Genomic DNA, 16,497 nt, shown 5'->3' with positions numbered 1-16,497 from the left:
CATCAAGCCACGCCTCCTTGTGTGTTTGATGCCTTATAAAGAGGAGCCTCCACTCAGGCACTGGAAACCACATACTGGACCAGAGCTGAGGACCTTCTCACTGCTACGCTGTCAGCTCCAACTCAACCTAGAGGTAAGGCTGGACCTGCCCTCATTACTGCTACTAGTACCGTCAGTCATTGGAGCTGGGATATTATTTTAGATATTTTATATATTTTTTAATATTTGTATATATATATATATATATAATCGTTTTTTTTATATTTTATAGAATATTGATTGTATTATAATTTTATATTATTTGTATGTTTTATGACTTGATAACACATTTTGTGAGGGAAATCGTACTTCTATTCTGCTTTCTGGGAATAATTAATCGGTTTTATTGATTTGGCCTGATCTAAATTAGTTGATTTTAAAAAGTCTGTCTTTACCTTTAAATACGTTTATTTTGAAAAGTATTTAATGAATCTATTTCTAGCCTAAAATATAAGGATAATTATAAATCAAACAAACAATACGAAATATTGATTTAGGATTTCCTACCATAGAACATATAACAAGTTAATATCAATTTTTACACAAATATATATTTCAGGAGGTCCTATGTGTGAGGAGGGATACCAGGAAGAGTACAGGTTATTAAAATAGATCGGATAGTGGAGAGAGAGAGAGAGAAGAGTGAGGGAGAGGCAGAGAGAGAGCGAGAGAGGGAGAGAAAAGGAGAGAGAGACAGAGAGCCGAGCAGGAGGGAGGAGTGGGAGCAGAGAGAATGAGTGGGGAGGATTTTGAGCCATCTCAATATAACACCATTACCAGCCAGCTGAATAATGAATGAGAATAGATAACATAACATATACAGCTGTTCAGCTGTTCAGCTGGAATCGTATTAGCATTCCGTCAATATCTCATTACATCGCTATTGTGTCTATTCGCAACATTTGAGTAATGAAATGTACTTTTATGACTGTCCGATTCTTTAAATTAAAAGTAACATTGAATCATATCCATATATGTTTATATGCATGCGTATCTCTACTCCTCCTACAATGTACAAAGGGCAGAGCAGTGCTCATTATGTTTTAAAAGGAGGAAGGAATTTTATCATAGAAACTCATAATTAATATGTTACACAATATCGTTGCAAACATAGTTGAGGCTTTTGTGTCTGGATCATCTACCGGAAAATGAACAGCAATAACATTAGGATCCAGCTTTAATTGGGGGATAATCTTTGAAACCTTAAGACAAATTTAAATAGGTAGAGATGGATAGAAAAAAATAAGTATTTAGAGACTGGAATACCACGGCTGTGGCTGCTGGATCTCAGCCCTACCTCAAACTCAGTCGCAGTTTATTCTCATTTACTCTTTGTCATCATTCTTTGTAATTCTGTATCGTACACTGAAAATTCTGAAGATAAATGAGACTGGGGATCAGTACCGATAATTAAAAAATATAACTAAGTAAAATCCATCCGGATTTCCCATGGTCAGGAGAGGGAAATTACAAAAACTCTTTATTATTATGAATAGTAAATCATGATTATAATCTGTTATGCCTTGGTCTCATATGGCCAAGAGGTCACACATAGATCAAGTGCAGTCAGAGAAGGGAGAAAGGATTTTATTCACATGTATATTCATAACCCAAGTTGTACAGAAAAGTATATTTTTATGTGAATCTTTACTTCAAATATCTTAATCATAGATCCAGGACATTTAATGCTTATATTGTGTAGGAGGGTGTGAGTGTTTGTGTGCGTGTGCATGTTCTGCTGCTCATGCATGTGTGTGTGCGTGCGTGTGTGAGACTGAGTGAAGATGACAGCCCTCACTGTAACACACACACACACACACACACACACACACACACACACACACACACACACACACACAAACAACTTGGCAGCATCGGGCAGGAAAAGGATGTATAGTTGTTGAAAGAAAACAACCTTCTTTCCTTCAAGTAAAATGTTGTTATAATGAGGTGGACAAGAGAAGTGTGTGTGTGTGTGTGTGTGTGTGTGTGTGTGTGTGTGTGTGTGTGTGTGTGTGTGTGTGTGTGTGTGTGAGTCTCTTTAGTATTGACTGGACTAATGAGGATTTTAACACATGGCAGCAGACCCTTTATCCTTGATGTCATGTATGTCTGTCTGTCCATCGCTCTCTCTCACTCTCTCTCTCTCTGTCTCTCTGTCTCTCTCTCTCCCCCCCTAGTCATGAATGTAGGCATCTGTGTGTGTGTTCTCTTGGCCACATTAACCAGTGGATCGCTGAGCCTGCCCACACAGCAGAAGGTGGTAAGCACACTCTGTAAAACACACACACACACACACACCTAAATGAAAGGTACATCTCTTGGCACGCATCACTTAAAACAAATCCGAATTAGCCATTACAAAAGCTGCATTAGAAGATGTTAGCTTCTTAGCCTCAGTGAGGTTTTAATGAGGTAGTTTAGTACCTCTTTAAAAGCCTTCTTCGACGGAGTAACCATACGACGCTGCCTTCTACTCTTCCTCCTGACTTTGCTTTCCCCACAGTCCCAAGAGGTCGACGGCTGGGCTCCCCCATCAGACAGGTTCTCTCCCAGCAGGCTATCCTACCACTCTCGGCAGGCCCGCTCAGCGCCCCCTGCAGAACAACTGCTGAACTACAGCCACCAGGAGGACATCACAGACAGCAGCCTCAACCAACTCCTTGCAAAGCTGCTCACCAGGAAAGGTGAGGGGACACTCAACCGAGATAATTAAAGGACCTCTCCTTAATGTCTTAGGATGTTATTCAAGTTCTGAGGACGATCCCTGTCACTTTGAACGGATTTCATCAAAAACCAATATCTATTTAAATGTCACTCATGAATATTTTAAAACTTGGAACAATCAGATGGGAAATAAATATATATTATTAATATATGCGAAACAAATTAATATGAGGCGAAATAATGTAAAAGGCACAGTTCACCCATAGCTGAGCTAGTCTGCTATGATCACACTCAAGATATAACTATATTCAAATTTTTGAGACTAGGAAATAAATGTAGACTTTTGAGTAAGAACACTTCAGAGCAAAGATCACGAATCTTCTAACAACACAACCCATGAATATAGATCCAGTGGATCAAATCACACCTTCAAAAAGCCTTGTAGCAGCGCACTGCATAGAGTTGAACCTGGAAGAAACCATGTGTGGAAACTATAGTGGCAGTTCAACAAAGTGATTGGATTAACGATGGATGGAATAATGAGACAGAGAGAGTCCCGCCCCCTCTGTCCTCTCAGCTGGTTTCATCTGGCTGGAAAGCTGACAGATGGAAATACATCAGAGACAAATGTGCAACATCATCTTTTTCTTTTTGCAAAACATTTTTTTTTTCATTATTATAATTGTCTCTTCCGTGTACATCCTCACACACACCAAGATCAGGTGTAGGCCTCGATTACAACCTTTTTTTTAAATTTTGTTTAACAATAAATTTATTGGGAATCCAACAGTGGTTGACTAAAACACAAAACATGAAATGGAAGAACAACCATCGAATGATTGCCAAAGTTGGCCAAAACTGATTTGACACTATGGCACTCTGGCCGATGGCCGTGTCTGTTGGCGTTTGGTGGGGCAGTGGGCAGTGTGTGGTCTATCATATAGGTTGAACTTATACTCTGCTGTACTTGGGCTGAGCTATCATCAACGACCCATCCATGGTATATAAAAGGAGAAATGATCAAAATCATATGGTTTAAAAGATCAGTGATTGCAGGTTTGTTTTGGTGTAAAAGCTATAGGTCACCTTTGCATAGAAGTCTTTCTATTTCAGCAACTCTAGTTGGTCCTAACATCTGCATCTCATTAGATCTTCTCTAGCCCCTTTACACTCTTTCTTCCTTTCACCCACTCTTCTCATCCTATCCTCCCTCCTAATCTCTCTCTCCCTTCCTCACCTCTCTTCTCTCTGTCTCTCTTTCTGTTTTTCTTTCTCTCTTTGTGACTCTGTATCTTCTGGTATCTGCCTCACCCAACAGCAGAATATTTGTATACGGGATAACCTGAGCAAAGAAACAGCAATCAAAACACAAAAGTGTTGGAACACTTCCACAGTAGAAACATGTGGAACAATCAAAATCTAATAATTCAGCAGATATTTCCTTCTAAAGGTAATTTCGATCAGCTATCAGCTATTTTTATCAACCATATATTAAAGCAGAGATTGAAGCTGTTGCTGAGCATAGATAGCCCATATAATGTATTCATGTTCACGTTAAATTAATGTTAGTAAGGTGTCAATAAGTGTGTGTGTGCCATCTAGGAAAAAAATCGAATGTAATTTTGTAAAACGTTGTTACATCTTTTGTAAACGTGGCTACGTTTCAAAACGTTCTGTGTCTCGGTTCCTCCGCCCCTCTCTGTGTCCAGCCGCGGGCCAGAGGGGCCGGTCCTCACTCACCAGCAGAGCCAGCGGCCCCGGGGCCAGCCACCGGATAAAGGACCGGGACTACGTGGGCTGGATGGACTTTGGACGGCGCAGCGCTGAGGAGTATGAATACTCACCCTGAAGACGCTTTCTGTTGTCCGTCCCTCAATAAAAGAACAGAAAAGAAAACGACCCTGTCACGATCCAGACCATGTTAACCTTGTACCTTACCGTGACGCTAATTGTCATCACTAATGCTTATTCATAAAGGTGGGATAACGTTTAGGAGTACATTGATTTAACTCCTGCACTTACTTACATACATCAGGAATTTTACATTCTACATAACTGGAGCACAGAGAACCAGTTTTAATAAGAAAAAAGTATCAACATTAAATCCAAATCAATGTTTCTAACCTACAAGTTGACCACTAGTGAGATCGTTTCACTAGAGATGCATCTAGATTGGATATTAGTACATGACAGAGTGGCCCTAGAAAGTACAAATAACCAAACAGGCTAACAAGGCCAAGGCTTAGGATGTACAGTGTTAGAAAAACACAAGGCCATGTCTCTATGAGATTGGAGTTATGATTGTTTGTGTTGCTATCTAGAAGGTAAACAGTCCATCCATCAGCCATTTGTTAAGAATTAATTAAATTAATTATTGTTTTCTATATTTATCAAGGAAATATATACCAACAAAGAAGTAGATATCATTCTTGCTTTAAAGCTCCACATATTATCTGTTGAATACTTGGGAATCCAAAAGTGGTTGACTAAAAACAAATCTCCTGGTAAAGATTCATTAAAGCGCAATATTTGGATGGTTTATTGCAAGGACCAAGATAGAGTGTATTTAAGAAAAACAGGCCTTCAAAATAAATGCATTTTTTTTAATTGTTTAGCAGTATACCACCGAAACCAAAAGAAAAAAAATAAAGAAAGTGTAATAGGTCACACAAGTCTTTGCTTAAAGGGGACATATTATACCACCAGGTGAGAGTGTGATTAGCCATTACAAGCCGTTTTGAAAATGTGCCGCTTCTGACATCACAGGTGGGCGTGTCCACCTAGATGTGTGACGACTTGTAACATCTAATCACACTCAAACCTGGTGGTATAATATGTCCCCTTTAAGAAAAGAGCTGGGTTGCATACATTTTCGATTTTGTCAGCATTTCAGTTAAACTAATTAGAAGATGATGAGATCTTGTCATCCAGGTTACGCTGACTGTTTTTTTTTTTTTTTTTGGGGGGGGGGGGGGGGTTAAAATAATCAAAGCATCAATGATTTTACAGAAGGATGTAATTTGCCGTATTTTTTTTTTCTTTCTTTTTTTTTTGGGGTTCAAAAACATTCAGATTCCTCTCTGCTGATGATATCAATAAATAGATTGTTTATTATAACATGCCGTAATTGTGACATTTTGAAGACAATCGCAAAAACTAAAATGGGATGTTTTCTGCCCTCATCAATATTTGAAGACTCATAAACAGACATATGATACACCTGTATCTCTTCATCATCATTTGGGTGAAAAATGAATTGTGTGAAATATAAAAAATAAAAATAAAAACTCTACTCAAACACATAACTTGAACTGTAAATGATCACATTGAATAAACAGTTAAAGTTGTGTATTCTGTGTATTCCTCACTGCTTGTTAATGGTGACCAACGGTCTTTAAAGTTCTGCTCCTTTACCATGATGAAACAACTCCTAAAACGGTTCTTACCATCGAGACGAAACACATGTGATTCTTCAATGGTCTACGACACTGTTCTATTGTGGTTTGGATTAATGCCGTCTTCAAAATGTTCGGAAGCTCTTAGGTGTCTTTGCGTAAACCTCCCCATCTCCCGAAATAAGAGTATTCAGGAGACGCCCCTCAGAAGTTCGTAGGCTATGACATAAAACCGGAAAAACAGATTGTTTGTGAGACTATAGACTTCATAACAACTACAAGTATGGGTGCTCGCAGGGGCCTCTTTGCGCTTCTTTGCTTTATTCACAGAGAACAGATGAATCAGTTATTAGAACTGCTTGCGATGGTTAAACATGAGCGAGAATTCATCAGTTGATGTTTATAATTGTAAGCCATTGTGTATCGTAATGCAAATGTTAGAATGGGTGATAAGTTCGCCGCTTAGTGCTTGGTGCAAGTTCAGTTTAGTCTATCGTTGTGATGACAGCGAAATGGTCAGCCATTGTTGTGAACTCAGAGGACTCGGGTAGCTTTACTTCCGCACGAAACTCTGAGCGAAAACTCTGACCCAACAGAGAGTTCAAGGCACTTTCCTCTGAGCTTAAGGTCCGAAACTCCCGGAAACTCTAAGCGTTTTGAAGACTGCAAGGACGGATTAACCATTCAGAATAGACCAATCAGAGCTCCTCACGATGATGTCACACTGCTGATTAGCACCCTGATGAAGACAGGTGTGTACAATTAGCTGGACAAGGGAGTAGGAAAGCTAAAGACATTACTCACTATCTGCTTATGGCTGAGTTCTTTATCACTCTACACTGGGAACACTTTCCATTATATAACCCGATTTTCATTTTCCGTGACTATTAAAATGTGTTTTTTCAAGAAGAGATAAACAAAAAAAAATCAGCAAACAAACTGTGCAAATAATTCCAAAACATGAATGATTAGAACCTAAACAAGAAAAGTTGACTCAAAACAGTTGCTGCCGTATAATTCTTTATTTGTTTTACATTTTAATTTACCAACATCACTCCTCCCATCAGCACTCATGTACATAGAAAAACAACAGCTACACAAGTATACATTTACACTTTGAAATGTCTTAAAATTTAATCCTGTGTATGCCAATGACACAATGGTAAAACTAAAACAAAGTTTTGTCATAATAATTAAGGTATAAAGGTGAGTTTTACAAATGGACACAAAGTGAATAGAGAGATGATGTCACGTTTGAAAAGTATTAAAAGACATGAATCCATCTATAATGAACAAACATTATTGGGCACAATTACCAATTCAAGATTACACCTGCGAATGATCGTCTTTGCCAGTGGCCGCTACTCTACTTTCACCTGCACAGGTGCGCTTTATCTACCAAAAACGTATCCTTGTTAGTGCTAAGATGAGATGATTTAAAACTCTTTACAAGGTGTGCCTTAAAAAAATATTAGTTATACGCGTGCCCCATTCATGTCAGAACAGCAAAAGGACGAGCGCTAATTAGTAGTGCAATAAAAATACAGACTGCAGATGAAGCCATGCCACAGTCTTATAAACACAAATCAAGAAAGAAAACCTGCAGAATTGCCTTACAGCCATCGGGTGTTCTGTTTTACCAAATAGAAACGCAGGTTTCAGCCACTATTTTAGTGCAATTAATAAAGGGATGCATGAACAGAGCATTGTACATCCTTACACACAGTGCAACCCTGACATACATCAGCACATACGTATGTATATGTATCCAAAAAAAAAAAAAAAAAGCAAGCTTACAGAAGGAACCCAGAAAGTAGACTGAACATTTGGCACAGGACGAGCTATCGTGATTGATAAACGTTTGTTGTTCAACAAACGTTGTATTTATATCCTTCACATGAAAGGTGTGTCGAAGGAAATTTTTTAATGTGAAATATGTGAGAACGATAATGCCAGGTGGCGCTACAGTAAAAACAAACAAAGTGGAAATGAATCTCAGCATGAATAGGACGGGGAATCGCACGACTATGGGAGCGCCACAGTGTTTTGGTAATGCTATTGAGAGGTTTTTGGCATCCGTTTGGAGTATGGCTCAGAAATCCAACGTTGACTAAAATATATACTTGCATTCTCTGGCTCGATGAGGAGGACATTTCGTTTTATTGTTTTATCCTAGGAACAGATGGACATGCATTACATCTGCAAAAAAGGGTTGCCCGACATTTGAAATTAATATTGTTCCATTTCAGCAGATGGCACTGGAAAATGACAAGCAGCCACGTGGCTCGGAAATAAAGGTTGGATTTGGCAGCGATGGAATACAACAGGTGAACAGTTTGGACGTATAGTAGAATATATTAATGTTCAGTCTGAAGCAGCCGGTTTACATAGTGACTCAAGGTTCTACATGGGTTGCAAACAACTGCTTATTGCTCTCAGATATGACAAGGTAGTTGACCTTATGTTGTTTGTAGTGTGTGTGCGCGCGTGCGTGCGTGCGTGCGTGCGTGTGTGTGTGAGTCTCTTTAGTATTGACTGGACTAATGAGGATTTAACACATGGCAGCAGACCCTTTATCCTTGATGTCATGTATGTCTGTCTGTCCTTCGCTCTGTGTGTGTGTGTGTGTGTGTGTGTGTGTGTTGCACCTAAGACATCAAAAGAGAACCAACCACTAATAGTGGTCAGCAAACTATTATCCACATTGCATTCATATACTTATTTTCACCACTCCTTTACAATCGACTTGCTCGTAGGAACTATGGAAGATGCAGAATCATCTCAGAGTTCGATTGGAGCAAAACGATTAGATTAGAAAATACTCTGAGACCGGTCAGAATACCTGCTACACTTATTCAATCAAAGTCTTTGTTTAACAAAAAAACAAAACGCTACCAGTCATTCTCCCGTCACTGAGATGGCCAGATTATTAGATTACTTTCTGGGACAAAGATATCAAGCCTTCGATTTAAAGTACCCAAACACAACCTCAGGAAGAGGTCTTTCATTGGCTTAAATACTTGTACTGGATGTCACCTCTCTGCTAATACCAGCTACAACCAATCAGAAGCATTTAGACAACATTGCATTTTCTGTGTCAACATTTGGAATATTATTGTTAGTTAACACTTACGTAATTATCTTTTCAGGTTTATGAAATATATTATTATTATATTACTATTATAGCATTATCACGTGTTTCCATTGTAAGAACGGGTTGGATATGTCCTCAGTGCATGCTACATAGATAGAAGGTCCTTCCATGCCAAGGAGAAGTCTTTGGTCACGTTAAGCTCACTAGTCTCTTTCAAGTACCACAGTCATCACTTCACATCGGCTCACTCGTCCTGCTCACCAAGCTAACGAGGCTAACGCTGGGAATGGCTACACTGTGTGTGTGTGTGTGTGTGTGTGTGTGTGTGTGTGTGTGTGTGTGTGTGTGTGTGTGTGTGTGTGTGTGTCAGTGGAAGCGGCCCATGGCCTCCGCAGCCTTCATCCTGACCGCAGCGTCGGGGTCCTGAAGGAGCAGCACTAGACCTGGAACAGGAGGACACATCACAAACACACACATGATGTACACACACACACACATGATGTACACACACACACACGATGTACACACACGTTACATACACCTACACCGACACCCACATCATATACACAGTTATACCCACCTACACACACACACACACACACAGTAATACACACCTACACTCACATTTATGCACTCAGTTATATGCACCTACGCACAGTTATACTACACAACTGGTTATACACACCTATACAGACACCTACACACCCACCTTTGGTGACAGTGCCCATGTTGATGTGTGAGAAAAGGTCTTCTGTAAGGTTCCCCAACAGGAACCCTGATGAACACACACACACACACACACACACACACACACACACTTCAGTCTACAATATGTTACGATATTTCAAAGCTTTATGTACATTAAGCAACGCAAGTTTATCTATACAGCACCCTTCAAACACAATGGCAGTGTTCCTCCTATATGCATCCAGCAGCGGCAGTGCGCCGCTGCTGGATTGTCAGCGCCAAAATCTCACCAGAAGTAACCATTTAAAGGGTTATTTTTCAAAATTTTCTTCCGGTGGGGCATGCCCCCGGACCCCCCTAGCATTACCAACTCACAACACCACTGCTACAAAAAAATCTAGGGGAAACACTGCAAGGGCATTCATAGTGATTTACAAAGGAATGAATCACATTGAAGAAACATTAAAAGGACAAACATTTGACAGACAAACATTTTAAATATAATAAAATATTAAAGCAAGGAAAACCATCTCGCTGGCACACAAATTTGTTGCACTTGTGAAAATGAGCGCTCTTCGGTAGGATAGTTCCACAACGCAAACAGGAAACAAGGCCTTGCACCCGCCCCCTTCGCAGCTCCTGGCTTCCGGCCCGGGCTCTGTGCCGTCTCCCCCAACAGGTACCGCTGGACCCCGGCTAGGACCCCAGCAGGGAGCAGCAACATACCTATGAACATGGCCGCGCCCGCTCGCACCTCCGCCCAGTGGCTCTTGAAGAACTGCATGACTGAGATGTGGTAGAAGTTCAGCATTCCGGGGAAATCCTGAATCTGAGGATTATAAAATGCAAAACAATGAGAAAGGGATTAATCACACTTTGGAGTGCACACCTACCGAATCAAACCACAGGTAATCCATCACTTCTGGTAGTTGTCTGCCAAATTATATCAGAAGCAAAACTTTGTACAGCAAGTCACTTGGGACTACAATCAGCCATCATCAGTATTCCGAATTCCATATTTGGCTGAAAATCTAAATGCAAGATTTCCAGAAAGTAGACGGTGCATCGGGTGCATGTGTTGTGTGCGCGTGCGTCTCTCACCAGGTACTTGGTGAGGTCATTGATGAACTCTCCGTAGTGGAGGCTCTTGTCCGGGTGCAGGTGGTTCTGGAACATCACTGTGATCTGCTCTGAGCCCACCACCGGAGCACACTCACGCATCGCATGTTTGCATGCCTGAATGAACACACACGCATTGTAAAATACATCTTTATACACAAATACCTACTTTGATGTAATCAATCTATAATCTGTCGATTTCTTCCTTGGCCTTGAATGGTTACGTGAGAAAGGGGGTAGGAAAGTGATCTTTGGGAGTAGGGCGTAGATGGGACTGTGTCTATTGGTTACCTTGACAACGTGTGGGTTGGGGTCCACCAGATGCAGCAGCAGGCTGACCAGGACGTTGTGGATCTGGTCTTTGAACACGGCCTCCCCCGAGCCGAACTGGGACAGGTTGCCCAGCAGCAGGATGGAAGCACAGCGGATATCATCGTTCTCCTGCAAGAGGTGGGGAGGTGGTGTTATGGGGGTGGAGAGGTTATAGTGGTGGAGGGGTAATGATGGGTGGAGAGGTTATGAGGGAGGATAGGTTATGAGGGGATTATCCCATGACTTTGTGGTCTAGCGATTCCTTATGTATGTGCTTGTGTCCGCGATGGTACAAACCAGGAACAATTATTACTTGACTTCTCTCTAATACGTCAAATAAGTTCAGGACGGAAACTTACGCTCTCCAGGAACGGCTTGATCTTCATGAAGATGTAGACCACCAGCAGATGGACGTTCTTCTTGTCCAGATGGAGCAGGACCTTAGAGAGGCCTGACATGGCCTCCAGTGTGATCCGTTTACCTGGAGGGAGGACGGAGGTGCAGTTAACAGGGGAGGGAGACGGTCATGACAGGACAATGCAAACGGTGAATGGAGGAGTGCTTTTCAGACCAGTGGATGTTCAAGGTGCTTTACAATGAGTGCCTCATATTCACCCAGTCATACAGACATTCATACACACATTCACACACTGACGTGGTGTCCCCCGTGCGAGGCGACAGCCAGCTCGTCGGGAGCAGTTAGGGTTCGGCGTCTTGCTCAGTGACAACCAGAAACTTAGCTAGGAGGAGCCGGGGGGTTGAACCGGCAACCTTCTGATTGACAGACAATCTGCAACTTTCCGATGGCAGACAACCCGCTCTACCTCCTGACCCATTGCTGCCCTATAAGAAAACCTTTGAAAGCCAGGGAGCCAATGGTAGCATTCCACTGAATGGATGAAAGATGTTCTCCATCTTCTAACGACTTAATTTACTTCAACTGCTTGTTATGCTGCCACTATGTCTGCCAATTAGGAAACCCATTGCACTCCTAACCTTCTAAAGCCTTCTTATTTGATGATTGAGGAGTTTTGCGGTTTTTTGGTTCAGGATTAGGGCTTCATATAGTTTGGCCTGTGAAGCACTTTGGAACTTAACTGTAATGATTGATACACAAATACAAAGGGCCTGACTTGAAGAGCAGGTCAACACTTGGAGCAGTAGCTTACCTGGGTCTTCCTTCTCTTCCATCCCTGAACTCATGGCTGCCAACAGCTCTTTGGCATATTTATTAACCTGGTGTGGAGAGTAGAGAGAGCAAGGGGAGAAGGAGGGATGGTTAGTATAGAATCCTTTTCCACAACTGCATTCACTTTGCTTGTTTTCATAAGACTTTTGCTCGCTACCCATAAACTAAACAAGACCACGGGATACCTTTTTACTAAAGGCATGGTAAGCCAAAGCATTGTAAATATCTCATAAAACACACATTTTTGTAGGCTTCAGGCATGTAATTGATAGTGCCCGGAACTGCTTTTTAATCTGTGGTTTGCTTATACTGTTACATTTTGTGTTTCTCTAATCTGCTTTCTGTATTGGTTTAAATGTTGTACATGGTAGGAAGTTAGAGGAGCTACATGCTAGTCTCCACCATAAGCCACCTAAAGGCTGTGAGTGGTACTACATGTTAGTCTCCACTGTGAACCACCTACAGGCTGTAAGTGGTACTACAGGTTAGTCTCTAACATAAACCACCTAAAGGCCGTTAGTGGAACGACATGCTAGTCTCTCCTGCCTGGGCTCACTAACAGGCCTGTTGGTGCCGGCTGGTGTGAGTACCTTTTCAGGCGAGCCTGTGGCGATGTTGCCCAGCCCGCGGACGGCCAGCATGCGGACGGTGCAGCAGGGGTCAGAGATCCTCTCCATCATGTTGTTCATCAGCACGTCCATCAGCATCAGCTCAGTCACCACGTGGTGGTTCAGGAGCTGCACACAAACACACACACACACACACATGCAGGAGCACACGCACACGCACACGCACACGCACACGCACACACACACACACACACACACACTTATAAATACACACACAGAACCTGGATCGAAATCACCAACCTGGACCATATAATAATAATAATTATAATAATAATAACAGATTACACTGGGACATACAATGCACTTTGTTTAAAAATGTACGTGACTTTATAGTCAATGAACGTGACTTTATAGTCAATATCCGATTGCTTTTTACTCTTGTCACATTGCCATCATAACGTCTGAACATGTAGAAAAGAGATGGACAAAAACCGTCCAACTCTCACTCTATTAATATCATATTACCCAAAGGCTTAACGAGTGTATGGGCAATTCAAAAAATTATTGGATTGGAGTGGAGTGTGTAAGTGTGTGTATGCGTGTGCGTGCGTGCGTGCGTGCGTGCGTGCGTGTGTGCGTGCGTCACCTCAGAGAAGAAGGCGGTGACGGTGATGCGCTGGCACTCGTAGATGTTGTTGAGACTGGGACAGAGGCACTCCACGATGGAGGGCAGCCGAGGCCCTGCGTGCTTGGCCATCGCCCTGGAGTAGGAGGCCATCACAGCACCACGCAGATGTTAAACACACTGCGCCACGGCGCTGCCCTTCACCAAACCACTACGCACTGCACACGGTGGTATCACAGTGCTGGTTTTATGTTTAGTTTTATGTTTATGTTGAGAATTTATCGGTTTATCGGTTGTTGGCTATAAAAGTGTGTGTGTGTGTGTGTGTGTGTGTGTGTGTGTGTGTGTGTGTGTGTGTATCTATCCAACAGTGTGACACCAGGTGTGTGTGTGTATGTACCTTGCCAGCAGTGTGATCTCTGCCTTGTGTGTCAGTGTGCGTTCCTAGCCAGCAGTGTGATCCCCACTGTGTGTGTGTGTGTGTGTGTGTGTGTGTGTGTGTGTGTGTGTGTGTGTGTGTGTGTGTGTGTGTGTGTGTGTGTGTGTGTGTGTGTGTGTGTACCTAGCCAGCATTGTGATCCCCGCCGTGTGTGTGTTGGGTTCCTTCATGGCCTCCCAGGCGTTGTCCTGGTCCAGTCGCTTCCCCACGTCGTCCAGCAGGGCCCGGGCCAGCAGGATACGTAGCGCCTCCACCGCCGCCCTGCAAGCACACGCACACACACACACACACACGCACACGCACACGCACACGCACGCACGCACACACGCACACACACACACGCACACACGTTACCTTGATGCACCCACCCAAATAAAATGTAAACTAGAAAAAATGTAAATAGATTAGATTAAAACCTTTTCAACCGTGACCCGATTTTCAGGTTAAGGGATTAATGTGGGAAACAACTTCCGTCTCACAAAGGATGCTGTGTGCCAGAGTACTGATGAATACAGAGTACACATGAGACGGGACGGGTCGGGTGACTGCACTGTCCTGCTCCGGTTTTTCCTTCTCACTCAGCAATCTCACCCCTGATTGCACACTAATCACCTCTAAAATCACCCCGCTCGCCAAACTGGAGAAGTGCTGCGCACACACAGGGGGGCAGGTCTGTCCTGATGGGCATATGTATAAATCAGTATTCATCCTACAAAAACACCTAACCCGTAACTGCTCCAGAGGAGCTGGCTGTCACCGTGCATGGTTGATACCTGGTTTGGTGTATGGACTCAACGTCCCGGTCTCATCATTGACACAAACATACGTGTGTGTGTGCCAATTTGTCCCTCCCTCATTAATGTTCACGCTTTTAAGTTTGGATTGAGGTTTTAGTTTTATGACGATGTCACGAGTTGAGTTCATGGTCGGGTCAACATGTCAGCATTGGATGGGTGAATGGGTGAATGTGAAGCACACACACACACACACGCACACACACACACACACACACACACACACACACACACACACACACACAACAGCTCACGCGTTGAGTGACAAGCGCTAGACACAATGCTACAGTAATACAGTGCGCTCTCTCTCTCTCTGGTGACCGGACCCACCCGGCCACGTGGAACTGGTTGCGGGCGTTCTTGCTGTAGTTGTTGTTGTCGCGGGGGGCCACGACGCCCACGCTGGCCCCCAGGCGCACCGTCACGCAGGAGAAGAGCCGCGGGAACATGGCCACTGCCGGCTCCTGGCTCTGGCCGTTCAGCAGCAGCTCCTTCAGACCGCACGTCATCTGGGGGAGTGAGGGGGGGGGGGGGGGGGGGGGGCGGGACACAAAGCACACAACGTCACCATCACCGTGACAACCACACATGGGGGGTTCCGCGGCGGGATGGATTCTTCATTATGTGTTGGCCCCCGGTCGAATAGCTAGGTCGCTTTAACTTGCACTGTTCTGAAGTACTTGTGTTAAAATATTAAACCATTAAAAAAAATATTGCAATGAACATTGCAATATTTGATGCTGTTTAATTTGCAATATCCCAGCCGCTTTATAGTTACATTAGGTATATATCCTATGTTCATTTTTGTGTGTATATGCAATGAGAGACACTTGGCCTGGCGACAAAACACGGCGCAAGATTATGGGAAGAAAGAGTGGTGGAGTCTACCAAGTTATCTTTAGAGAAACAACAGCTGGACCCGATTTTTTTTACACGTGAACCATTGAAATTGAACACAGAAAACAACAAAGCACACAGACCAAGGTCAGATAAGGACAGACCAAAAAGGTGAGGGGAGCGACTTACAGCTAGCGGCTGGCCGGTGGCCACCTTGGCTAGCCCTCCTCTCATCATGGGATCCTTCCGGTCGATGTAGGGCGCCATGACGACCAGCTTCTCCATGGCCATCTCCATGATCTGGCCTGCGATGATGGGGTCCGATCCCAGCGCCATCCACATCTCGCTGTTCCAGCTGGACGGAGGACAAGTAAGACGGGAAGACGGGAAGACGGGAAGACACGGGTGCCAGAGTCATTCAACTGCGCCTTGCTAACGGAAAAACGGTCACTTGTATTCCGTCACGGCTCCTCAGCTCCACGTTTGAGGATCCGGTTTAGTGAACGTCCTGCTTGGTGAGCATTCGGTCGGCTTTGGCATCGGCTGGGGAAACACTGTGGTAATAATGACGTCAATGGAAGGTGCCGGACTGCCCGTGTTGCTGCGCATCAAATGAACTCACTCCAACAAACCACTTTCGGTCATAAAAGATGACATCATTCTTTGTCCATTGATATTGTGAAATTTAACCTTATTAAACCAATGACACCTGGTACTGCCATCGCCAAGAG

The 16,497-nt window shown here is 43.2% G+C and overlaps 2 protein-coding genes across 4 annotated transcripts in view; one reads left to right on the top strand and one right to left on the bottom strand.

The window, feature by feature from the left end:
- Positions 1 to 2,221: 2,221 nt before the first annotated feature.
- Positions 2,222 to 4,555, top strand: ccka (cholecystokinin a; the record flags this gene model as incomplete). Its single annotated transcript, XM_084472086.1, has 3 exons — positions 2,222 to 2,302; positions 2,546 to 2,726; positions 4,416 to 4,555. The coding sequence occupies 3 exons, from the start codon at positions 2,222 to 2,224 to the stop codon at positions 4,553 to 4,555; spliced, it is 402 nt and encodes a 133-aa protein (XP_084328212.1).
- A 2,579-nt stretch (positions 4,556 to 7,134) lies between these two features.
- The window catches only part of mroh1 (maestro heat-like repeat family member 1), a gene marked incomplete at its 5' end in the record, with an annotated part of 32,330 nt that continues 22,967 nt past the window's right edge, over positions 7,135 to 16,497 (bottom strand). For all 3 annotated transcript variants that reach the window (XM_084471188.1, XM_084471189.1, XM_084471190.1), the window contains 12 exons: positions 7,135 to 9,638; positions 9,905 to 9,970; positions 10,609 to 10,711; positions 10,984 to 11,118; positions 11,293 to 11,442; positions 11,673 to 11,794; positions 12,483 to 12,549; positions 13,093 to 13,239; positions 13,718 to 13,832; positions 14,259 to 14,396; positions 15,260 to 15,438; positions 15,956 to 16,121. In XM_084471188.1, coding sequence (XP_084327314.1) covers positions 9,562 to 9,638; positions 9,905 to 9,970; positions 10,609 to 10,711; positions 10,984 to 11,118; positions 11,293 to 11,442; positions 11,673 to 11,794; positions 12,483 to 12,549; positions 13,093 to 13,239; positions 13,718 to 13,832; positions 14,259 to 14,396; positions 15,260 to 15,438; positions 15,956 to 16,121 — 1,465 coding nt within the window. In that variant the 3' untranslated portion in view covers positions 7,135 to 9,561. The remainder of the gene's footprint in view (positions 9,639 to 9,904; positions 9,971 to 10,608; positions 10,712 to 10,983; positions 11,119 to 11,292; positions 11,443 to 11,672; positions 11,795 to 12,482; positions 12,550 to 13,092; positions 13,240 to 13,717; positions 13,833 to 14,258; positions 14,397 to 15,259; positions 15,439 to 15,955; positions 16,122 to 16,497) is intronic.

Source organism: Micromesistius poutassou (assembly GCF_964030765.1).
Source record: "Micromesistius poutassou genome assembly, chromosome: 8".
NCBI lineage: Eukaryota > Metazoa > Chordata > Actinopteri > Gadiformes > Gadidae > Micromesistius > Micromesistius poutassou.
This window is presented reverse-complemented; position numbering and strand designations above follow the sequence as displayed.